Raw genomic sequence first — 23,497 nt, forward strand, 5'->3', positions numbered from 1 at the left:
GCTGAGAGCCCCTCCTGCTGAGAGCCCCCCCTTTCATTGCATTATCCAGCCTGTCCAGCCTCTCTCTGAGCTGTCCGGCATCCATGCGGTTAAGGTTCCTCACTTCAGCTGGGTAAAAGAACAGACACTGATTTGGAAACCTGGAAACTGAAGGATGTTTTCCAGTAAGGGGGTGTGGCTTTGTTTCTTATTTTTTCTTTTGTGAAGTCTTCAGCATTTTCTCCCGCAGCCATTCTAAGCTGCAGAACCAGCCTCAAAGGCACTGTGGAATTCCTTCTCTGATGAGCTTGGCTCCTCCTAAGGGTCGGGACTGCATCCATACTCAGAAGCTAGTTGGAGCAATGAAGCCATCTGGGGTACGGAAAGATGGGGGAGAACTGAATCCCAGCTATAACAAGACTGTCCAATCTGTTAACCTCTTGGCTTTTTAGGGAAAATAACATGAGTTTTCTTTACAGGCTGGTTGTTCTTGGTAAGCTCAATACCTTAGTCACCTTTTTTTTTCCTTTTTTTTTTTTCCTCCATTTTTTCTTTTCATTTCTTTTGATTTTTTTTTTTGTATTATGTTTCTGGTTTTTCTTCATTTTATTCTTTTCTCTTTTTTCGTTTTCCTTATTTTTTCTTTTTAATTTTTTTCTTTCTTTTTCTTTCTTCTGCTTTCTCTTTTTCTAACATTTTTTGTCTTCTTATTTACCCTTTTCCAATGTTATACCGTTCTTGCCCATTTTCCTGTTTTCCCCTTATTTTTTACTCTTTTCCCCTGTTTGTTTTCCCGTTTGTTTTCCCCTGTTTGATTTCCCCCGTTTGATTTACCATTTTCCGCTTAATTTTTCTTTTTTTTCTTCTTTCTTCTTCTTTCCCGTTTCCCCCTCTTTTTTCCCCATTTTCCTGTTTGCCCCTCTTTTTTCCCCATTTTCCACTTTGTTTTCCCCCGTTTGATTTTCCCTGTTTTCCCCTTATTTGTTTTTTTCTTTTTTCTTTTTTTTCTTATTTCTTCTTTTCTGTTTTTCCCATTTTCCCCATTTTCCCGTTTTCCCCTGTATTCCCCTGTTTTCCACTTTTTTCTCTGTTTTCCCCTGTCTTCCCCTGTTTGTTTTCCCCTGTTTTTCCCTGTTTGTTTCCACCCGTTTTCCCCTTTTTTTTTTTTTTTATTTTCCATTTTTTCTTTTTTTTTTTTTTTTTCCTTCTTTATTTCTTTGAGTTGCAATCACTCCAGAAAAACAGTAGCAGTCTATTAGATTAACAAGTCAGCAGGGAACTGAGGAGACATTGTTTATGGAGGCTGTTTAGTCTTTCTAAAAACCTCTGCGCTGTCTGAACTTGCACATAGATCAATGTGTATCTTACATTCTAAAGTAAACTCTTTCTCTTCTCCCCACAGAATCTTCTCCCTTCGGCAGTAGTGAATGTTAGTGGCAAAATATTTACCTTTGGATGTTGCTGGCTTGGAGTACGCAGTAAAGGTGGAACTTGAATGGTCTGCCGATCGTTCTAATGTTTGAAAGTGACTTCCAACAATAGGAAGAAATGGAATCTCTTTGCAGGTGTGTGGCAGGTGCCTGAGCAGGTCCTCGAGGGTGAGAGCCCTCACTTGTCAGGTGAGTGATAAAGCGTTTTGGGTTGCTGTTAAACCCCAGGGAGCGGGGCTTTGTTCTGCACTTTGGGTTGCCAATAAACCCGATAGAGGGCTTTGTTATGTGTTTTGGGTTGCTGTCGAACCCTAGAAAGGTGTTCTGTTCTCCTCTCACAGACATTCGAAGCTGTAATTTATGGAGAGATAGTGAATTGTGTCCATAATAATTTTTGAAACTGTTGGTGGTTGGTTGTTTATTTGAGAGCCTCCGTAACAAGGTGCTGACAGAGATGCTGTTTCTGTTGTTCCTAGACATGTAGAAAGATCCGATTCTTTCCAGTCATTCTTTGAAAAACTAAAACATCAGGAGGAAATAAAAAATCTAAGAGTGACTGAGGTCTCTCCTTGATAATTGTGCAACTAATTCCCTTTTTAAAGGCAGGATTAGGACCATATTAGTGCCATACTGCTTGCAGCTTACTAACAGTTTTGGGGTGTTCAGAAACAATTGTTTCTATACGAAGGAGTTTATCACCATTTAGGAAAACATGAAAGTAGGAAAGAATGCAAAAGTAAGAAATAGTTCTAAATGCACATGTTAGCCACTTGGCTAACTGTCCCCTGCTAGTGTGCTTTTGACAAACGGTGCAGCATTCTAACTCACGGTTCCTCCTGTTTTCCTCTTCAGATTGGTTTTGTGTTTGCCCGACCGTCTCTGCAGTCTTCCCAGCCACAGCCTCAAGATGCAAACCTTCAGCACGTTTGACTTCTCCAGAAAGCCCCCGGCAGGGCTGGCGTTTTTCCAGCATCGGTGGGACAGCTGCGTTACTCGGGTCTCCCATCAGCTTCTCGGGCAGAAAGGCAGCGTGCGGGCGTGCAGGAGGGGCCTGTTTGTGAGGGTCAGTGGGCGAGCTGTGCCTGTGGGCTCTTGCTTGGGCCGGGCCCTTGTCTGGGAGCTGGTCCAGGACAGGCTGGGTAGAGAGCAAGCCCTCTTCTGCCACACTGACAGCAGGCTGAGGGAACAACCTGGAAAAGGCCGCTTTGAAGGAGCACTTTAAAATAGCACCACAAGCAGCGCATTCAGAGGGGGTCTGTCGGGGCTGGCCAATGCCAGCTTCTGCCTCCTCTCCTGCTTGGAAACCCCTGTATTGTGGCCCCGTGCCCCTGGAGACCACCGCGCCCAGCCCCCGGAACCAGGGACTTTGTGACATCAGCCCCGTTGCCAAGGGCACTGTGGGCAACGCCAGCCCTGTGGTCACTGTGTCGTTGGCTGCTGCACTGGTGGCAACAAGCCCTCGGTTCTGGCAGCTGGCACATGCCTCTGGCAGCAATGCTTATGGTTCCGCTCCTCATCCTGCTGGCCCTGTGCCGGCCTGTGCACGGCGCCTGGGACAGCTGTGGGTAAGTGGCCGAGGCCCTGGGAGGGAGCTTGGGCACCCTGATGGGGTTCCCTGGGGGGTGCCCGCTTGTCCCCGTGGCCACAGCACGGCTTCCCCAGCCCCACGCGGGGCCTCGGCTCCTTGCAGCACCCGGGCCGCTGGCACAACTCGCCTGCGGGGCTACAGCAGAAACGGGGGCTCCCTGGCCTGGCTGTCCATGCAGCGCCCCGTGGGGAGGGCAGAGGGCTGCCCTTCAGCCGGGACTGCGGTGAGCCATCGAGCAGGACGGTGATGAGCTTCTGGTTACAGGGGGACCTGCGGGCTCCGGCCCATGGCTGCTCAGCCGGGCACGTCGCGCGTCGTCGGAGGCACAGACGCCCAGGCAGGAGCCTGGCCCTGGATCGTCAGCATCCAGGATCCTTGGAGAGCAGGCACGGGGCACATTTGCGGGGGCTCCCTCATCAGCCCGCAGTGGGTCCTCACAGCAGCCCACTGCTTCGTCAAGGCCAAGTAAGGAGGGTCAGGAACGGGGATATCCCCCCAGAGTTCGCGGGTGCCCCGTCCACAGCAGCAGCACGGGCTCCTCCCATCCCCGTTCCTTGCGGTACGCCCAGTGCCTGGGCACTGCAGAGCCCGGCTGAGAGGCTGCTCAGGAGAGGGCCGGGCTCCCGCCACGGCTTCCTACAGCCTCCAGCTCGACACGCCTTGAGCCCGAGGCACGCTAGGGCAGTCTGAGCCTCTGCAGCGCTGCTTTCCTCTGCCCCGTGTGAAGCAGAGGGCAGGGGACTGCTGGGCTGCTGCGGCACATGGCTCCCTCTGAGCCCTCTCCCCATCTGCCTTCCAGGCACGTCAACGCGTGGCGCGTAGTGATCGGGGCCACCCACTTGACTCAGCTGGGCCCGGAGACCCAAGTGCGCAATATTAAGCGCCTGGTGGTGCACGAAGACTACAGCAGCGTCTGGGAGAGGAACGACATTGCGCTGCTGGAGTTGGACCAGCCTGTGCAGTGCGGCTACCAGGTACAGCTGGCCTGCGTGCCCGACGCCTCGCTGCGGGTGTCAGAGCTGACCAACTGCTACGTCAGCGGCTGGGGGTCCACGATGGCGAGAGGTGAGTTCCCAAGAGTGCTCGTGTCCTGAGTGCGAGCTCGGCACACGGGGGAGGTGGGCTGGGCTTCCTGGCAGCAGGGGCGAGAGCCAGAGCGCGACTGCGGGGACGTGTGCCCGTAGAGAGATGGGCCTGGCCCAGGGCCCGAGGCCAGGCAGAAGGGCAGCGCCGGGGCAGCGCCTGTCACGCTGCAAAGCCAAGCCCCAGGGAAGGGAGTGGTTCACCCAGGCAGGGCGGGAGACCGGGCACCGAGCTGCTGGGTGTTAATTCCTTTCTGTGCTCACAGCTGGAGGCCCGACGGATGTCCTGCAGGAGGCCAAGGTCCCCCTCATCAACGTCCACCTCTGCAACAGCAGCCGGTGGTACGCAGGGGCCGTCCACCCCCACAACCTCTGCGCTGGCTACCCGTGGGGCGGCATCGACACCTGCCAGGTAGGAGATGAGAGAGCGCCCTACCCCACAGGCTCACTACCCTCTCCCTGGCAAGGTTCTGCAGGCGCCAGCACTGAGCAGAGCCTCTCTGCGCAGCGCACACAGCCCTGGCAGGTGCCGTGGGAGAGAAGGAGCCAGGCCTGGTGCTGCCAGCGGCCACCCGACACCACCTGACCCCTCCCTCCCTCCCTCCTCTGCTGCAGGGTGACAGCGGTGGGCCTCTCGTCTGCCAGGATAACAACGCTGAGTACTTCTGGCTTGTCGGGGTGACCAGCTGGGGGAGAGGCTGCGCAAGAGCAAAGCGGCCCGGAGTCTACACCTCCACGCAGCACTTTTATGACTGGATCCTGGTCCAGATGGGGCTGCGCCCAGCAGCAACGGCTACTCCAAGGCCACGGCCCGTCGTCACATCAACCCCCTTACAGAGGCCGCGGCCAACACCAGCGCAAGCGGGCAGCTTTACGGCCTGCCCATTTCCACACCAGAAGCTGGTGGAGTTCTTTAAGCTGCTGCAAGAGCTGCTGCAGGTCCTGTGGAGGAAAAAGGCTCCAGCAGCAGCATGAGCAGGACCCAGCCGAAGCCGCAGCAGCGCACCACTGGGGCACTGCCTGCTGATCCAAAGGCAGCCTCAGTGTCAAAGGCCTGCTTGGTTCTGCCCAGGCACACAAGCGCTCCAGTTGAGCATTCCCGTTCCTGAAATAAAGTTGCCAAGTTTCACAGTTCCCCATGCTGCAGTCCACTTCAGTCTCCTGTGCAAGGCAAGGATTCCATGCCTGGCACCTGCAAAATGAGGCTGCAGGCAGCCAGGTGGGGCACAAAGGGAGAGAGTCACCCCAAAGGGCTGCACCCGAGCCTGGTCGGAGAGGAGGGTGCTCAGAGCCACCACGGCACGGAGAAGACTGGCACATCGGGGTTAGAAAGAGGACGGGAAAAATCCACGTGACACGCAGACAGCTTTGGGGCATGTGCACACACACACACACACACGCTCCCCGGAGACACACGTGGGTACAAAGAGAAGGTGCGATGCCCACCCGCAGCGTGCGCCCACCCGTACTGCAGGACACACGTCTGGAACACGGAGCGCAACGCGCAGCGTTCACACACACCCCCCCGAGTGTGCACACACAGACACACACAACACACGCACAGGCAGCGCGTGCACACGCTGCAGCACACACGCACGCGGAACGCACCCGCCCGCACGCCCCCCGCGTGCACCCACCCCTGCGCCCGCCTGCAAGCTCACAGCGTGCACCCAGCGACGCGTGCGCCCGTGGAACGCGCCTCCCACGGGGGCACACGCCAAGTCCTTTCCAGGAGATGCTGCAGACTGCAGCTGAGCCTTTGGACCACCAAAATGAGGCTTTGGAAGCCAAAGCTAACGCTTAGGAAAGGGAAAGTGGAGCTTTGGACCCTAAATGGCTGCGCTCTGCCCGAGAAGTGAGGGTTTAGACACTAAAAATGAAAGTCTGAATGTGGGGGGCAGCACTGGTGAGGAAGGCATGAGTGCCGCGGTCGGTGACCGTGGTGTGGAGGGGCTGGTGGGGGCCGATGGGGCGCGGGGCCAAGTGGGGCACGTCCAGCCACAGGTCGTACACCTGCCCCCTCTCTGCGTTCAAAGAGGGGGCGTTCAGGGGGCTGAAATCGGGGTGTCTGTCCTCGTGATAAGAAACTAATCGCTTGTCATTACAGTAAACGTGTGTTTGTGTGGTCAAAGTGTACAAATACACCAAAGTCCTTTGGGGCAGGGTGCTGGCGGGGTGGAATTCCCACCCAGCACCCCTCTTTGTGCACACAGGGAATCAATCCATCCCTCTGCTCGGGGGGGGTTAGCGTCCAGCACGCCGGGTAAACGACCCCACTTGTGGGACAATACTGGGACCCCCCCATCGCCCCTGCTCACAGGAGGAGCCCCCAGCCCCGCCAGCCCCTCCTGCTCCGCTCACCAGCTCAGGGGCCCCGTCCTCCCCTTCTCACCACGGTCAGGCTGCTGCGAGGCCACCTGGGCTGCGGGGAGGAGATGTGGGGGAGGATGGCGGGCCGCCCCAGGACAAGCAGCACCCGCCAGCGCTCCTCAGCCACCCCACCGTCATCCCGGCCGAGTCGCCGCCACGTCCTCGTCACCGTCGGTCGGACGCCGCCAGCGATGGAGGCGAGAAGCCCGGTGGGCCATGACTGCCGTCTACTCACACTCTCCCCCTGCTCCAGCCGTGGGTCCCCCACGGGGTCACAGCCTCTTTTGGGCATCCCCCTGCTCCAGCGTGGGTCCTCCCAGGCTGCAGGAGGGCATCTGCCCCACCGTTACCCTCCCTGGGTGCAGGGCACAGCTGCCTCACCACGGGCTGCCCCACGGGCTGCAGGGGAATCTCTGCTCCGGCGCCCGAAGCCCCTCCCGCCCCTCCTTCTGCCACGACCTTGGGGTCTGCATAGGGATTTCTCTCACATCCCTGCTGCAGGTTTTCCAGCAGTTTCTTGGGGGTTTTCCCCCCCACTTCATAAATAGCTGCTCACAGAGGCACTGCCACCAGCGCTGATGGGCTCAGCCTTGGCCAGCAGCGGGGCCGACTTGGAGCCGGGGAAGCTTCTAGCAGCTTCTCACTGGAGCCACCCCTGTAGCCCCTCGCCTGCTGCCAGACCCCCCCACACCAACCCAACCCGACACCCAAACTGCATTTCCCCTATCGCCCCGCTATTAAGGAATGCTAGTGCTAAAAAGAGAGCTTGCTTTGAACAGATCACATTTAATGGAGAAAAACAAAGAAGCCAATGTGCTGAAGTTAGAAAAATCTTCTCTGAGCATAAGTTGGCAGGGAGGTGGAACTTGGGAGAATCCAGAAGGACTCCTATCTACTTGCTAGCTAATTCTTTTCTTTAAACAATCTTTTCCAAGTTCACATGCTGGACAACATTTTTTTTTTTACTTTCTTTTTGTCGGAAGTTATAGCCATTACTAAATTATCCCTAGTAATCATCTTGTATTCCTTCTGCCAATCCTTCCTCTGTCTCAAAGAGAAGAATAAATCAACTTATGGCCCTTCCCTCCATTTCCCTTCTCTCCTACAGAACAGCATTAGTTGCAGAATGTGTTAGAATTCAGCATCCCATTCCTAGGCCATTTTTCCTGACCATCCAATATATATATAAAGGCCACCAATGCTTACAATATTCAATCATCTGACTCTTTCACAAATTACCTTCTGCTTAAGTTCACGGTTGCTTGGCAGGTACTCGCAAGCTGTTACAGTTGAATTTCCTCAGTTCCCATTAATCCTAGACCTTGACAGCTACATACATTCTGATAGTTCGATGTATGCGTTATAGATCAGTTTACAAATCACTCTGTGTTTGTTACCTAGGTTCCAGACGTTCCTACTAGATAATTTTGAACAATCCTTTCGGCCGTGGTAAGGGGCTGTACAGGGGATTTTAGAGTAGCTTTCGGTTGCCAGATTGAAAGTGCAATAAATGCAAACAAATTATTTTTATTAAAATATCTCTTCCTTCTATAGGCATATTAAAATCAAACATAATTTAGTTTCAGTTGATAGCAAAATCAGTAACAATTTGACAGTGTTACATATTCATGATCGTTCCAAAAACACTTGTACATACTCATGATCTCTCCACGAAAAGGCGGGGTTTATTCTAATGCGTTCTAAGAAGTCATTTTCATGTGCTCCGCCCTGGTCTCCTCCTAGTTACGCCTGCGCAGTGGCCCCTGGTGGTCGTGGGTCTTCAGGATGAAGACTGAAGATGCCTCCTCTTCCTCTTGTGACTTTCTACCCCATTAGTGTTTCCATAACGTTGATAACTCAGTATTCATTGAGTCCCCTCCCTTATCCTGGGACTCAGTAGTTGCAGCTCCTTCCTTATCTGAAGAGCCCCTCCTGCTGAGAGCCCCTCCTGCTGAGAGCCCCCCCTTTCATTGCATTATCCAGCCTGTCCAGCCTCTCTCTGAGCTGTCCGGCATCCATGCGGTTAAGGTTCCTCACTTCAGCTGGGTAAAAGAACAGACACTGATTTGGAAACCTGGAAACTGAAGGATGTTTTCCAGTAAGGGGGTGTGGCTTTGTTTCTTATTTTTTCTTTTGTGAAGTCTTCAGCATTTTCTCCCGCAGCCATTCTAAGCTGCAGAACCAGCCTCAAAGGCACTGTGGAATTCCTTCTCTGATGAGCTTGGCTCCTCCTAAGGGTCGGGACTGCATCCATACTCAGAAGCTAGTTGGAGCAATGAAGCCATCTGGGGTACGGAAAGATGGGGGAGAACTGAATCCCAGCTATAACAAGACTGTCCAATCTGTTAACCTCTTGGATTTTTAGGGAAAATAACATGAGTTTTCTTTACAGGCTGGTTGTTCTTGGTAAGCTCAATACCTTAGTCACCTTTTTTTTTCCTTTTTTTTTTTTTCTCCATTTTTTCTTTTCATTTCTTTTGATTTTTTTTTTTGTATTATGTTTCTGGTTTTTCTTCATTTTATTCTTTTTTCTTTTTTTCGTTTTCCTTATTTTTTCTTTTTAATTTTTTTCTTTCTTTTTCTTTCTTCTGCTTTCTCTTTTTCTAACATTTTTTGTCTTCTTATTTACCCTTTTCCAATGTTATACCGTTCTTGCCCATTTTCCTGTTTTCCCCTTATTTTTTACTCTTTTCCCCTGTTTGTTTTCCCGTTTGTTTTCCCCTGTTTGATTTCCCCCGTTTGATTTACCATTTTCCGCTTAATTTTTCTTTTTTTTCTTCTTTCTTCTTCTTTCCCGTTTCCCCCTCTTTTTTCCCCATTTTCCTGTTTGCCCCTCTTTTTTCCCCATTTTCCACTTTGTTTTCCCCCGTTTGATTTTCCCTGTTTTCCCCTTATTTGTTTTTTTCTTTTTTCTTTTTTTTCTTATTTCTTCTTTTCTGTTTTTCCCATTTTCCCCATTTTCCCGTTTTCCCCTGTATTCCCCTGTTTTCCACTTTTTTCTCTGTTTTCCCCTGTCTTCCCCTGTTTGTTTTCCCCTGTTTTTCCCTGTTTGTTTCCACCCGTTTTCCCCTTTTTTTTTTTTTTATTTTCCATTTTTTCTTTTTTTTTTTTTTTTCCTTCTTTATTTCTTTGAGTTGCAATCACTCCAGAAAAACAGTAGCAGTCTATTAGATTAACAAGTCAGCAGGGAACTGAGGAGACATTGTTTATGGAGGCTGTTTAGTCTTTCTAAAAACCTCTGCGCTGTCTGAACTTGCACATAGATCAATGTGTATCTTACATTCTAAAGTAAACTCTTTCTCTTCTCCCCACAGAATCTTCTCCCTTCGGCAGTAGTGAATGTTAGTGGCAAAATATTTACCTTTGGATGTTGCTGGCTTGGAGTACGCAGTAAAGGTGGAACTTGAATGGTCTGCCGATCGTTCTAATGTTTGAAAGTGACTTCCAACAATAGGAAGAAATGGAATCTCTTTGCAGGTGTGTGGCAGGTGCCTGAGCAGGTCCTCGAGGGTGAGAGCCCTCACTTGTCAGGTGAGTGATAAAGCGTTTTGGGTTGCTGTTAAACCCCAGGGAGCGGGGCTTTGTTCTGCACTTTGGGTTGCCAATAAACCCGATAGAGCGCTTTGTTATGTGTTTTGGGTTGCTGTCGAACCCTAGAAAGGTGTTCTGTTCTCCTCTCACAGACATTCGAAGCTGTAATTTATGGAGAGATAGTGAATTGTGTCCATAATAATTTTTGAAACTGTTGGTGGTTGGTTGTTTATTTGAGAGCCTCCGTAACAAGGTGCTGACAGAGATGCTGTTTCTGTTGTTCCTAGACATGTAGAAAGATCCGATTCTTTCCAGTCATTCTTTGAAAAACTAAAACATCAGGAGGAAATAAAAAATCTAAGAGTGACTGAGGTCTCTCCTTGATAATTGTGCAACTAATTCCCTTTTTAAAGGCAGGATTAGGACCATATTAGTGCCATACTGCTTGCAGCTTACTAACAGTTTTGGGGTGTTCAGAAACAATTGTTTCTATACGAAGGAGTTTATCACCATTTAGGAAAACATGAAAGTAGGAAAGAATGCAAAAGTAAGAAATAGTTCTAAATGCACATGTTAGCCACTTGGCTAACTGTCCCCTGCTAGTGTGCTTTTGACAAACGGTGCAGCATTCTAACTCACGGTTCCTCCTGTTTTCCTCTTCAGATTGGTTTTGTGTTTGCCCGACCGTCTCTGCAGTCTTCCCAGCCACAGCCTCAAGATGCAAACCTTCAGCACGTTTGACTTCTCCAGAAAGCCCCCGGCAGGGCTGGCGTTTTTCCAGCATCGGTGGGACAGCTGCGTTACTCGGGTCTCCCATCAGCTTCTCGGGCAGAAAGGCAGCGTGCGGGCGTGCAGGAGGGGCCTGTTTGTGAGGGTCAGTGGGCGAGCTGTGCCTGTGGGCTCTTGCTTGGGCCGGGCCCTTGTCTGGGAGCTGGTCCAGGACAGGCTGGGTAGAGAGCAAGCCCTCTTCTGCCACACTGACAGCAGGCTGAGGGAACAACCTGGAAAAGGCCGCTTTGAAGGAGCACTTTAAAATAGCACCACAAGCAGCGCATTCAGAGGGGGTCTGTCGGGGCTGGCCAATGCCAGCTTCTGCCTCCTCTCCTGCTTGGAAACCCCTGTATTGTGGCCCCGTGCCCCTGGAGACCACCGCGCCCAGCCCCCGGAACCAGGGACTTTGTGACATCAGCCCCGTTGCCAAGGGCACTGTGGGCAACGCCAGCCCTGTGGTCACTGTGTCGTTGGCTGCTGCACTGGTGGCAACAAGCCCTCGGTTCTGGCAGCTGGCACATGCCTCTGGCAGCAATGCTTATGGTTCCGCTCCTCATCCTGCTGGCCCTGTGCCGGCCTGTGCACGGCGCCTGGGACAGCTGTGGGTAAGTGGCCGAGGCCCTGGGAGGGAGCTTGGGCACCCTGATGGGGTTCCCTGGGGGGTGCCCGCTTGTCCCCGTGGCCACAGCACGGCTTCCCCAGCCCCACGCGGGGCCTCGGCTCCTTGCAGCACCCGGGCCGCTGGCACAACTCGCCTGCGGGGCTACAGCAGAAACGGGGGCTCCCTGGCCTGGCTGTCCATGCAGCGCCCCGTGGGGAGGGCAGAGGGCTGCCCTTCAGCCGGGACTGCGGTGAGCCATCGAGCAGGACGGTGATGAGCTTCTGGTTACAGGGGGACCTGCGGGCTCCGGCCCATGGCTGCTCAGCCGGGCACGTCGCGCGTCGTCGGAGGCACAGACGCCCAGGCAGGAGCCTGGCCCTGGATCGTCAGCATCCAGGATCCTTGGAGAGCAGGCACGGGGCACATTTGCGGGGGCTCCCTCATCAGCCCGCAGTGGGTCCTCACAGCAGCCCACTGCTTCGTCAAGGCCAAGTAAGGAGGGTCAGGAATGGGGATATCCCCCCAGAGTTCGCGGGTGCCCCGTCCACAGCAGCACGGGCTCCTCCCATCCCCGTTCCTTGCGGTACGCCCAGTGCCTGGGCACTGCAGAGCCCGGCTGAGAGGCTGCTCAGGAGAGGGCCGGGCTCCCGCCACGGCTTCCTACAGCCTCCAGCTCGACACGCCTTGAGCCCGAGGCACGCTAGGGCAGTCTGAGCCTCTGCAGCGCTGCTTTCCTCTGCCCCGTGTGAAGCAGAGGGCAGGGGACTGCTGGGCTGCTGCGGCACATGGCTCCCTCTGAGCCCTCTCCCCATCTGCCTTCCAGGCACGTCAACGCGTGGCGCGTAGTGATCGGGGCCACCCACTTGACTCAGCTGGGCCCGGAGACCCAAGTGCGCAATATTAAGCGCCTGGTGGTGCACGAAGACTACAGCAGCGTCTGGGAGAGGAACGACATTGCGCTGCTGGAGTTGGACCAGCCTGTGCAGTGCGGCTACCAGGTACAGCTGGCCTGCGTGCCCGACGCCTCGCTGCGGGTGTCAGAGCTGACCAACTGCTACGTCAGCGGCTGGGGGTCCACGATGGCGAGAGGTGAGTTCCCAAGAGTGCTCGTGTCCTGAGTGCGAGCTCGGCACACGGGGGAGGTGGGCTGGGCTTCCTGGCAGCAGGGGCGAGAGCCAGAGCGCGACTGCGGGGACGTGTGCCCGTAGAGAGATGGGCCTGGCCCAGGGCCCGAGGCCAGGCAGAAGGGCAGCGCCGGGGCAGCGCCTGTCACGCTGCAAAGCCAAGCCCCAGGGAAGGGAGTGGTTCACCCAGGCAGGGCGGGAGACCGGGCACCGAGCTGCTGGGTGTTAATTCCTTTCTGTGCTCACAGCTGGAGGCCCGACGGATGTCCTGCAGGAGGCCAAGGTCCCCCTCATCAACGTCCACCTCTGCAACAGCAGCCGGTGGTACGCAGGGGCCGTCCACCCCCACAACCTCTGCGCTGGCTACCCGTGGGGCGGCATCGACACCTGCCAGGTAGGAGATGAGAGAGCGCCCTACCCCACAGGCTCACTACCCTCTCCCTGGCAAGGTTCTGCAGGCGCCAGCACTGAGCAGAGCCTCTCTGCGCAGCGCACACAGCCCTGGCAGGTGCCGTGGGAGAGAAGGAGCCAGGCCTGGTGCTGCCAGCGGCCACCCGACACCACCTGACCCCTCCCTCCCTCCCTCCTCTGCTGCAGGGTGACAGCGGTGGGCCTCTCGTCTGCCAGGATAACAACGCTGAGTACTTCTGGCTTGTCGGGGTGACCAGCTGGGGGAGAGGCTGCGCAAGAGCAAAGCGGCCCGGAGTCTACACCTCCACGCAGCACTTTTATGACTGGATCCTGGTCCAGATGGGGCTGCGCCCAGCAGCAACGGCTACTCCAAGGCCACGGCCCGTCGTCACGTCAACCCCCTTACAGAGGCCGCGGCCAACACCAGCGCAAGCGGGCAGCTTTACGGCCTGCCCATTTCCACGCCAGAAGCTGGTGGAGTTCTTTAAGCTGCTGCAAGAGCTGCTGCAGGTCCTGTGGAGGAAAAAGGCTCCAGCAGCAGCATGAGCAGGACCCAGCCGAAGCCGCAGCAGCGCACCACTGGGGCACTGCCTGCTGATCCAAAGGCAGCCTCAGTGTCAAAGGCCTGCTTGGTTCTGCCCACGCACACAAGCGCTCCAGTTGAGCATTCCCGTTCCTGAAATAAAGTTGCCAAGTTTCACAGTTCCCCATGCTGCAGTCCACTTCAGTCTCCTGTGCAAGGCAAGGATTCCATGCCTGGCACCTGCAAAATGAGGCTGCAGGCAGCCAGGTGGGGCACAAAGGGAGAGAGTCACCCCAAAGGGCTGCACCCGAGCCTGGTCGGAGAGGAGGGTGCTCAGAGCCACCACGGCACGGAGAAGACTGGCACATCGGGGTTAGAAAGAGGACAGGAAAAATCCACGTGACACGCAGACAGCTTTGGGGCATGTGCACACACACACACACACACGCTCCCCGGAGACACACGTGGGTACAAAGAGAAGGTGCGATGCCCACCCGCAGCGTGCGCCCACCCGTACTGCAGGACACACGTCTGGAACACGGAGCGCAACGCGCAGCGTTCACACACACCCCCCCGAGTGTGCACACACAGACACACACAACACACGCACAGGCAGCGCGTGCACACGCTGCAGCACACACGCACGCGGAACGCACCCGCCCGCACGCCCCCCGCGTGCACCCACCCCTGCGCCCGCCTGCAAGCTCACAGCGTGCACCCAGCGACGCGTGCGCCCGTGGAACGCGCCTCCCACGGGGGCACACGTCAAGTCCTTTCCAGGAGATGCTGCAGACTGCAGCTGAGCCTTTGGACCACCAAAATGAGGCTTTGGAAGCCAAAGCTAACGCTTAGGAAAGGGAAAGTGGAGCTTTGGACCCTAAATGGCTGCGCTCTGCCCGAGAAGTGAGGGTTTAGACACTAAAAATGAAAGTCTGAATGTGGGGGGCAGCACTGGTGAGGAAGGCATGAGTGCCGCGGTCGGTGACCGTGGTGTGGAGGGGCTGGTGGGGGCCGATGGGGCGCGGGGCCAAGTGGGGCACGTCCAGCCACAGGTCGTACACCTGCCCCCTCTCTGCGTTCAAAGAGGGGGCGTTCAGGGGGCTGAAATCGGGGTGTCTGTCCTCGTGATAAGAAACTAATCGCTTGTCATTACAGTAAACGTGTGTTTGTGTGGTCAAAGTGTACAAATACACCAAAGTCCTTTGGGGCAGGGTGCTGGCGGGGTGGAATTCCCACCCAGCACCCCTCTTTGTGCACACAGGGAATCAATCCATCCCTCTGCTCGGGGGGGGTTAGCGTCCAGCACGCCGGGTAAACGACCCCACTTGTGGGACAATACTGGGACCCCCCCATCGCCCCTGCTCACAGGAGGAGCCCCCAGCCCCGCCAGCCCCTCCTGCTCCGCTCACCAGCTCAGGGGCCCCGTCCTCCCCTTCTCACCACGGTCAGGCTGCTGCGAGGCCACCTGGGCTGCGGGGAGGGGATGTGGGGGAGGATGGCGGGCCGCCCCAGGACAAGCAGCACCCGCCAGCGCTCCTCAGCCACCCCACCGTCATCCCGGCCGAGTCGCCGCCACGTCCTCGTCACCGTCGGTCGGACGCCGCCAGCGATGGAGGCGAGAAGCCCGGTGGGCCATGACTGCCGTCTACTCACACTCTCCCCCTGCTCCAGCCGTGGGTCCCCCACGGGGTCACAGCCTCTTTTGGGCATCCCCCTGCTCCAGCGTGGGTCCTCCCAGGCTGCAGGAGGGCATCTGCCCCACCGTTACCCTCCCTGGGTGCAGGGCACAGCTGCCTCACCACGGGCTGCCCCACGGGCTGCAGGGGAATCTCTGCTCCGGCGCCCGAAGCCCCTCCCGCCCCTCCTTCTGCCACGACCTTGGGGTCTGCATAGGGATTTCTCTCACATCCCTGCTGCAGGTTTTCCAGCAGTTTCTTGGGGGTTTTCCCCCCCGCTTCATAAATAGCTGCTCACAGAGGCACTGCCACCAGCGCTGATGGGCTCAGCCTTGGCCAGCAGCGGGGCCGACTTGGAGCCGGGGAAGCTTCTAGCAGCTTCTCACTGGAGCCACCCCTGTAGCCCCTCGCCTGCTGCCAGACCCCCCCACACCAACCCAACCCGACGCCCAAACTGCATTTCCCCTATCGCCCCGCTATTAAGGAATGCTAGTGCTAAAAAGAGAGCTTGCTTTGAACAGATCACATTTAATGGAGAAAAACAAAGAAGCCAATGTGCTGAAGTTAGAAAAATCTTCTCTGAGCATAAGTTGGCAGGGAGGTGGAACTTGGGAGAATCCAGAAGGACTCCTATCTACTTGCTAGCTAATTCTTTTCTTTAAACAATCTTTTCCAAGTTCACATGCTGGACAACATTTCTTTTTTTACTTTCTTTTTGTCGGAAGTTATAGCCATTACTAAATTATCCCTAGTAATCATCTTGTATTCCTTCTGCCAATCCTTCCTCTGTCTCAAAGAGAAGAATAAATCAACTTATGGCCCTTCCCTCCATTTCCCTTCTCTCCTACAGAACAGCATTAGTTGCAGAATGTGTTAGAATTCAGCATCCCATTCCTAGGCCATTTTTCCTGACCATCCAATATATATATAAAGGCCACCAATGCTTACAATATTCAATCATCTGACTCTTTCACAAATTACCTTCTGCTTAAGTTCACGGTTGCTTGGCAGGTACTCGCAAGCTGTTACAGTTGAATTTCCTCAGTTCCCATTAATCCTAGACCTTGACAGCTACATACATTCTGATAGTTCGATGTATGCGTTATAGATCAGTTTACAAATCACTCTGTGTTTGTTACCTAGGTTCCAGACGTTCCTACTAGATAATTTTGAACAATCCTTTCGGCCGTGGTAAGGGGCTGTACAGGGGATTTTAGAGTAGCTTTCGGTTGCCAGATTGAAAGTGCAATAAATGCAAACAAATTATTTTTATTAAAATATCTCTTCCTTCTATAGGCATATTAAAATCAAACATAATTTAGTTTCAGTTGATAGCAAAATCAGTAACAATTTGACAGTGTTACATATTCATGATCGTTCCAAAAACACTTGTACATATTCATGATCTCTCCACGAAAAGGCGGGGTTTATTCTAATGCGTTCTAAGAAGTCATTTTCATGTGCTCCGCCCCGGTCTCCTCCTAGTTACGCCTGCGCAGTGGCCCCTGGTGGTCGTGGGTCTTCAGGATGAAGACTGAAGATGCCTCCTCTTCCTCTTGTGACTTTCTACCCCATTAGTGTTTCCATAACGTTGATAACTCAGTATTCATTGAGTCCCCTCCCTTATCCTGGGACTCAGTAGTTGCAGCTCCTTCCTTATCTGAAGAGCCCCTCCTGCTGAGAGCCCCTCCTGCTGAGAGCCCCCCCTTTCATTGCATTATCCAGCCTGTCCAGCCTCTCTCTGAGCTGTCCGGCATCCATGCGGTTAAGGTTCCTCACTTCAGCTGGGTAAAAGAACAGACACTGATTTGGAAACCTGGAAACTGAAGGATGTTTTCCAGTAAGGGGGTGTGGCTTTGTTTCTTATTTTTTCTTTTGTGAAGTCTTCAGCATTTTCTCCCGCAGCCATTCTAAGCTGCAGAACCAGCCTCAAAGGCACTGTGGAATTCCTTCTCTGATGAGCTTGGCTCCTCCTAAGGGTCGGGACTGCATCCATACTCAGAAGCTAGTTGGAGCAATGAAGCCATCTGGGGTACGGAAAGATGGGGGAGAACTGAATCCCAGCTATAACAAGACTGTCCAATCTGTTAACCTCTTGGCTTTTTAGGGAAAATAACATGAGTTTTCTTTACAGGCTGGTTGTTCTTGGTAAGCTCAATACCTTAGTCACCTTTTTTTTTCCTTTTTTTTTTTTTCTCCATTTTTTCTTTTCATTTCTTTTGATTTTTTTTTTTTGTATTATGTTTCTGGTTTTTCTTCATTTTATTCTTTTCTCTTTTTTTCGTTTTCCTTATTTTTTCTTTTTAATTTTTTTCTTTCTTTTTCTTTCTTCTGCTTTCTCTTTTTCTAACATTTTTTGTCTTCTTATTTACCCTTTTCCAATGTTATACCGTTCTTGCCCATTTTCCTGTTTTCCCCTTATTTTTTACTCTTTTCCCCTGTTTGTTTTCCCGTTTGTTTTCCCCTGTTTGATTTCCCCCGTTTGATTTACCATTTTCCGCTTAATTTTTCTTTTTTTTCTTCTTTCTTCTTCTTTCCCGTTTCCCCCTCTTTTTTCCCCATTTTCCTGTTTGCCCCTCTTTTTTCCCCATTTTCCACTTTGTTTTCCCCCGTTTGATTTTCCCTGTTTTCCCCTTATTTGTTTTTTTCTTTTTTCTTTTTTTTCTTATTTCTTCTTTTCTGTTTTTCCCATTTTCCCCATTTTCCCGTTTTCCCCTGTATTCCCCTGTTTTCCACTTTTTTCTCTGTTTTCCCCTGTCTTCCCCTGTTTGTTTTCCCCTGTTTTTCCCTGTTTGTTTCCACCCGTTTTCCCCTTTTTTTTTTTTTTTTTTATTTTCCATTTTTTCTTTTTTTTTTTTTTTTTCCTTCTTTATTTCTTTGAGTTGCAATCACTCCAGAAAAACAGTAGCAGTCTATTAGATTAACAAGTCAGCAGGGAACTGAGGAGACATTGTTTATGGAGGCTGTTTAGTCTTTCTAAAAACCTCTGCGCTGTCTGAACTTGCACATAGATCAATGTGTATCTTACATTCTAAAGTAAACTCTTTCTCTTCTCCCCACAGAATCTTCTCCCTTCGGCAGTAGTGAATGTTAGTGGCAAAATATTTACCTTTGGATGTTGCTGGCTTGGAGTACGCAGTAAAGGTGGAACTTGAATGGTCTGCCGATCGTTCTAATGTTTGAAAGTGACTTCCAACAATAGGAAGAAATGGAATCTCTTTGCAGGTGTGTGGCAGGTGCCTGAGCAGGTCCTCGAGGGTGAGAGCCCTCACTTGTCAGGTGAGTGATAAAGCGTTTTGGGTTGCTGTTAAACCCCAGGGAGCGGGGCTTTGTTCTGCACTTTGGGTTGCCAATAAACCCGATAGAGCGCTTTGTTATGTGTTTTGGGTTGCTGTCGAACCCTAGAAAGGTGTTCTGTTCTCCTCTCACAGACATTCGAAGCTGTAATTTATGGAGAGATAGTGAATTGTGTCCATAATAATTTTTGAAACTGTTGGTGGTTGGTTGTTTATTTGAGAGCCTCCGTAACAAGGTGCTGACAGAGATGCTGTTTCTGTTGTTCCTAGACATGTAGAAAGATCCGATTCTTTCCAGTCATTCTTTGAAAAACTAAAACATCAGGAGGAAATAAAAAATCTAAGAGTGACTGAGGTCTCTCCTTGATAATTGTGCAACTAATTCCCTTTTTAAAGGCAGGATTAGGACCATATTAGTGCCATACTGCTTGCAGCTTACTAACAGTTTTGGGGTGTTCAGAAACAATTGTTTCTATACGAAGGAGTTTATCACCATTTAGGAAAACATGAAAGTAGGAAAGAATGCAAAAGTAAGAAATAGTTCTAAATGCACATGTTAGCCACTTGGCTAACTGTCCCCTGCTAGTGTGCTTTTGACAAACGGTGCAGCATTCTAACTCACGGTTCCTCCTGTTTTCCTCTTCAGATTGGTTTTGTGTTTGCCCGACCGTCTCTGCAGTCTTCCCAGCCACAGCCTCAAGATGCAAACCTTCAGCACGTTTGACTTCTCCAGAAAGCCCCCGGCAGGGCTGGCGTTTTTCCAGCATCGGTGGGACAGCTGCGTTACTCGGGTCTCCCATCAGCTTCTCGGGCAGTAAGGCAGCGTGCGGGCGTGCAGGAGGGGCCTGTTTGTGAGGGTCAGTGGGCGAGCTGTGCCTGTGGGCTCTTGCTTGGGCCGGGCCCTTGTCTGGGAGCTGGTCCAGGACAGGCTGGGTAGAGAGCAAGCCCTCTTCTGCCACACTGACAGCAGGCTGAGGGAACAACCTGGAAAAGGCCGCTTTGAAGGAGCACTTTAAAATAGCACCACAAGCAGCGCATTCAGAGGGGGTCTGTCGGGGCTGGCCAATGCCAGCTTCTGCCTCCTCTCCTGCTTGGAAACCCCTGTATTGTGGCCCCGTGCCCCTGGAGACCACCGCGCCCAGCCCCCGGAACCAGGGACTTTGTGACATCAGCCCCGTTGCCAAGGGCACTGTGGGCAACGCCAGCCCTGTGGTCACTGTGTCGTTGGCTGCTGCACTGGTGGCAACAAGCCCTCGGTTCTGGCAGCTGGCACATGCCTCTGGCAGCAATGCTTATGGTTCCGCTCCTCATCCTGCTGGCCCTGTGCCGGCCTGTGCACGGCGCCTGGGACAGCTGTGGGTAAGTGGCCGAGGCCCTGGGAGGGAGCTTGGGCACCCTGATGGGGTTCCCTGGGGGGTGCCCGCTTGTCCCCGTGGCCACAGCACGGCTTCCCCAGCCCCACGCGGGGCCTCGGCTCCTTGCAGCACCCGGGCCGCTGGCACAACTCGCCTGCGGGGCTACAGCAGAAACGGGGGCTCCCTGGCCTGGCTGTCCATGCAGCGCCCCGTGGGGAGGGCAGAGGGCTGCCCTTCAGCCGGGACTGCGGTGAGCCATCGAGCAGGACGGTGATGAGCTTCTGGTTACAGGGGGACCTGCGGGCTCCGGCCCATGGCTGCTCAGCCGGGCACGTCGCGCGTCGTCGGAGGCACAGACGCCCAGGCAGGAGCCTGGCCCTGGATCGTCAGCATCCAGGATCCTTGGAGAGCAGGCACGGGGCACATTTGCGGGGGCTCCCTCATCAGCCCGCAGTGGGTCCTCACAGCAGCCCACTGCTTCGTCAAGGCCAAGTAAGGAGGGTCAGGAACGGGGATATCCCCCCAGAGTTCGCGGGTGCCCCGTCCACAGCAGCAGCACGGGCTCCTCCCATCCCCGTTCCTTGCGGTACGCCCAGTGCCTGGGCACTGCAGAGCCCGGCTGAGAGGCTGCTCAGGAGAGGGCCGGGCTCCCGCCACGGCTTCCTACAGCCTCCAGCTCGACACGCCTTGAGCCCGAGGCACGCTAGGGCAGTCTGAGCCTCTGCAGCGCTGCTTTCCTCTGCCCCGTGTGAAGCAGAGGGCAGGGGACTGCTGGGCTGCTGCGGCACATGGCTCCCTCTGAGCCCTCTCCCCATCTGCCTTCCAGGCACGTCAACGCGTGGCGCGTAGTGATCGGGGCCACCCACTTGACTCAGCTGGGCCCGGAGACCCAAGTGCGCAATATTAAGCGCCTGGTGGTGCACGAAGACTACAGCAGCGTCTGGGAGAGGAACGACATTGCGCTGCTGGAGTTGGACCAGCCTGTGCAGTGCGGCTACCAGGTACAGCTGGCCTGCGTGCCCGACGCCTCGCTGCGGGTGTCAGAGCTGACCAACTGCTACGTCAGCGGCTGGGGGTCCACGATGGCGAGAGGTGAGTTCCCAAGAGTGCTCGTGTCCTGAGTGCGAGCTCGGCACACGGGGGAGGTGGGCTGGGCTTCCTGGCAGCAGGGGCGAGAGCCAGAGCGCGACTGCGGGGACGTGTGCCCGTAGAGAGATGGGCCTGGCCCAGGGCCCGAGGCCAGGCAGAAGGGCAGCGCCGGGGCAGCGCCTGTCACGCTGCAAAGCCAAGCCCCAGGGAAGGGAGTGGTTCACCCAGGCAGGGCGGGAGACCGGGCACCGAGCTGCTGGGTGTTAATTCCTTTCTGTGCTCACAGCTGGAGGCCCGACGGATGTCCTGCAGGAGGCCAAGGTCCCCCTCATCAACGTCCACCTCTGCAACAGCAGCCGGTGGTACGCAGGGGCCGTCCACCCCCACAACCTCTGCGCTGGCTACCCGTGGGGCGGCATCGACACCTGCCAGGTAGGAGATGAGAGAGCGCCCTACCCCACAGGCTCACTACCCTCTCCCTGGCAAGGTTCTGCAGGCGCCAGCACTGAGCAGAGCCTCTCTGCGCAGCGCACACAGCCCTGGCAGGTGCCGTGGGAGAGAAGGAGCCAGGCCTGGTGCTGCCAGCGGCCACCCGACACCACCTGACCCCTCCCTCCCTCCCTCCTCTGCTGCAGGGTGACAGCGGTGGGCCTCTCGTCTGCCAGGATAACAACGCTGAGTACTTCTGGCTTGTTGGGGTGACCAGCTGGGGGAGAGGCTGCGCAAGAGCAAAGCGGCCCGGAGTCTACACCTCCACGCAGCACTTTTATGACTGGATCCTGGTCCAGATGGGGCTGCGCCCAGCAGCAACGGCTACTCCAAGGCCACGGCCCGTCGCCACGTCAACCCCCTTACAGAGGCCGCGGCCAACACCAGCGCAAGCGGGCAGCTTTACGGCCTGCCCATTTCCACGCCAGAAGCTGGTGGAGTTCTTTAAGCTGCTGCAAGAGCTGCTGCAGGTCCTGTGGAGGAAAAAGGCTCCAGCAGCAGCATGAGCAGGACCCAGCCGAAGCCGCAGCAGCGCACCACTGGGGCACTGCCTGCTGATCCAAAGGCAGCCTCAGTGTCAAAGGCCTGCTTGGTTCTGCCCACGCACACAAGCGCTCCAGTTGAGCATTCCCGTTCCTGAAATAAAGTTGCCAAGTTTCACAGTTCCCCATGCTGCAGTCCACTTCAGTCTCCTGTGCAAGGCAAGGATTCCATGCCTGGCACCTGCAAAATGAGGCTGCAGGCAGCCAGGTGGGGCACAAAGGGAGAGAGTCACCCCAAAGGGCTGCACCCGAGCCTGGTCGGAGAGGAGGGTGCTCAGAGCCACCACGGCACGGAGAAGACTGGCACATCGGGGTTAGAAAGAGGACAGGAAAAATCCACGTGACACGCAGACAGCTTTGGGGCATGTGCACACACACACACACACACGCTCCCCGGAGACACACGTGGGTACAAAGAGAAGGTGCGATGCCCACCCGCAGCGTGCGCCCACCCGTACTGCAGGACACACGTCTGGAACACGGAGCGCAACGCGCAGCGTTCACACACACCCCCCCGAGTGTGCACACACAGACACACACAACACACGCACAGGCAGCGCGTGCACACGCTGCAGCACACACGCACGCGGAACGCACCCGCCCGCACGCCCCCCGCGTGCACCCACCCCTGCGCCCGCCTGCAAGCTCACAGCGTGCACCCAGCGACGCGTGCGCCCGTGGAACGCGCCTCCCACGGGGGCACACGCCAAGTCCTTTCCAGGAGATGCTGCAGCCTGCAGCTGAGCCTTTGGACCACCAAAATGAGGCTTTGGAAGCCAAAGCTAACGCTTAGGAAAGGGAAAGTGGAGCTTTGGACCCTAAATGGCTGCGCTCTGCCCGAGAAGTGAGGGTTTAGACACTAAAAATGAAAGTCTGAATGTGGGGGGCAGCACTGGTGAGGAAGGCATGAGTGCCGCGGTCGGTGACCGTGGTGTGGAGGGGCTGGTGGGGGCCGATGGGGCGCGGGGCCAAGTGGGGCACGTCCAGCCACAGGTCGTACACCTGCCCCCTCTCTGCGTTCAAAGAGGGGGCGTTCAGGGGGCTGAAATCGGGGTGTCTGTCCTCGTGATAAGAAACTAATCGCTTGTCATTACAGTAAACGTGTGTTTGTGTGGTCAAAGTGTACAAATACACCAAAGTCCTTTGGGGCAGGGTGCTGGCGGGGTGGAATTCCCACCCAGCACCCCTCTTTGTGCACACAGGGAATCAATCCATCCCTCTGCTCGGGGGGGGTTAGCGTCCAGCACGCCGGGTAAACGACCCCACTTGTGGGACAATACTGGGACCCCCCCATCGCCCCTGCTCACAGGAGGAGCCCCCAGCCCCGCCAGCCCCTCCTGCTCCGCTCACCAGCTCAGGGGCCCCGTCCTCCCCTTCTCACCACGGTCAGGCTGCTGCGAGGCCACCTGGGCTGCGGGGAGGGGATGTGGGGGAGGATGGCGGGCCGCCCCAGGACAAGCAGCACCCGCCAGCGCTCCTCAGCCACCCCACCGTCATCCCGGCCGAGTCGCCGCCACGTCCTCGTCACCGTCGGTCGGACGCCGCCAGCGATGGAGGCGAGAAGCCCGGTGGGCCATGACTGCCGTCTACTCACACTCTCCCCCTGCTCCAGCCGTGGGTCCCCCACGGGGTCACAGCCT

General features: G+C 55.0%; 3 protein-coding genes across 3 annotated transcripts; all 3 read left to right on the forward strand.

Annotated features, from left to right (window-relative positions):
* The first annotated feature begins 3,276 nt into the window (after nt 1–3,276).
* LOC141959924 (acrosin-like) lies at nt 3,277–6,669 on the forward strand. The gene is made up of 5 exons (XM_074904310.1): nt 3,277–3,462; nt 3,797–4,062; nt 4,346–4,491; nt 4,695–4,940; nt 6,481–6,669. Exons 1-5 carry the CDS (start codon nt 3,284–3,286, stop codon nt 6,667–6,669), a joined length of 1,026 nt encoding a protein of 341 aa, XP_074760411.1. The 5' UTR covers nt 3,277–3,283.
* Nucleotides 6,670–11,658: 4,989 nt separating this feature from the next.
* On the forward strand, nt 11,659–13,984 carry LOC141959664 (acrosin-like). Its single transcript, XM_074903881.1, has 4 exons — nt 11,659–11,844; nt 12,176–12,441; nt 12,725–12,870; nt 13,074–13,984. Exons 1-4 carry the CDS (start codon nt 11,666–11,668, stop codon nt 13,431–13,433), a joined length of 951 nt encoding a protein of 316 aa, XP_074759982.1. The 5' UTR covers nt 11,659–11,665; the 3' UTR covers nt 13,434–13,984.
* Nucleotides 13,985–14,905: 921 nt separating this feature from the next.
* LOC141959928 (acrosin-like) lies at nt 14,906–22,384 on the forward strand. Its single transcript, XM_074904321.1, has 7 exons — nt 14,906–15,083; nt 18,149–18,175; nt 19,029–19,233; nt 20,029–20,229; nt 20,564–20,829; nt 21,113–21,258; nt 21,462–22,384. Exons 1-7 carry the CDS (start codon nt 14,906–14,908, stop codon nt 21,819–21,821), a joined length of 1,383 nt encoding a protein of 460 aa, XP_074760422.1. The 3' UTR covers nt 21,822–22,384.
* Nucleotides 22,385–23,497: the final 1,113 nt, after the last annotated feature.

This window comes from Athene noctua, chromosome 4, assembly GCF_965140245.1.
Source record: "Athene noctua chromosome 4, bAthNoc1.hap1.1, whole genome shotgun sequence".
NCBI classification, from domain to species: domain Eukaryota; kingdom Metazoa; phylum Chordata; class Aves; order Strigiformes; family Strigidae; genus Athene; species Athene noctua.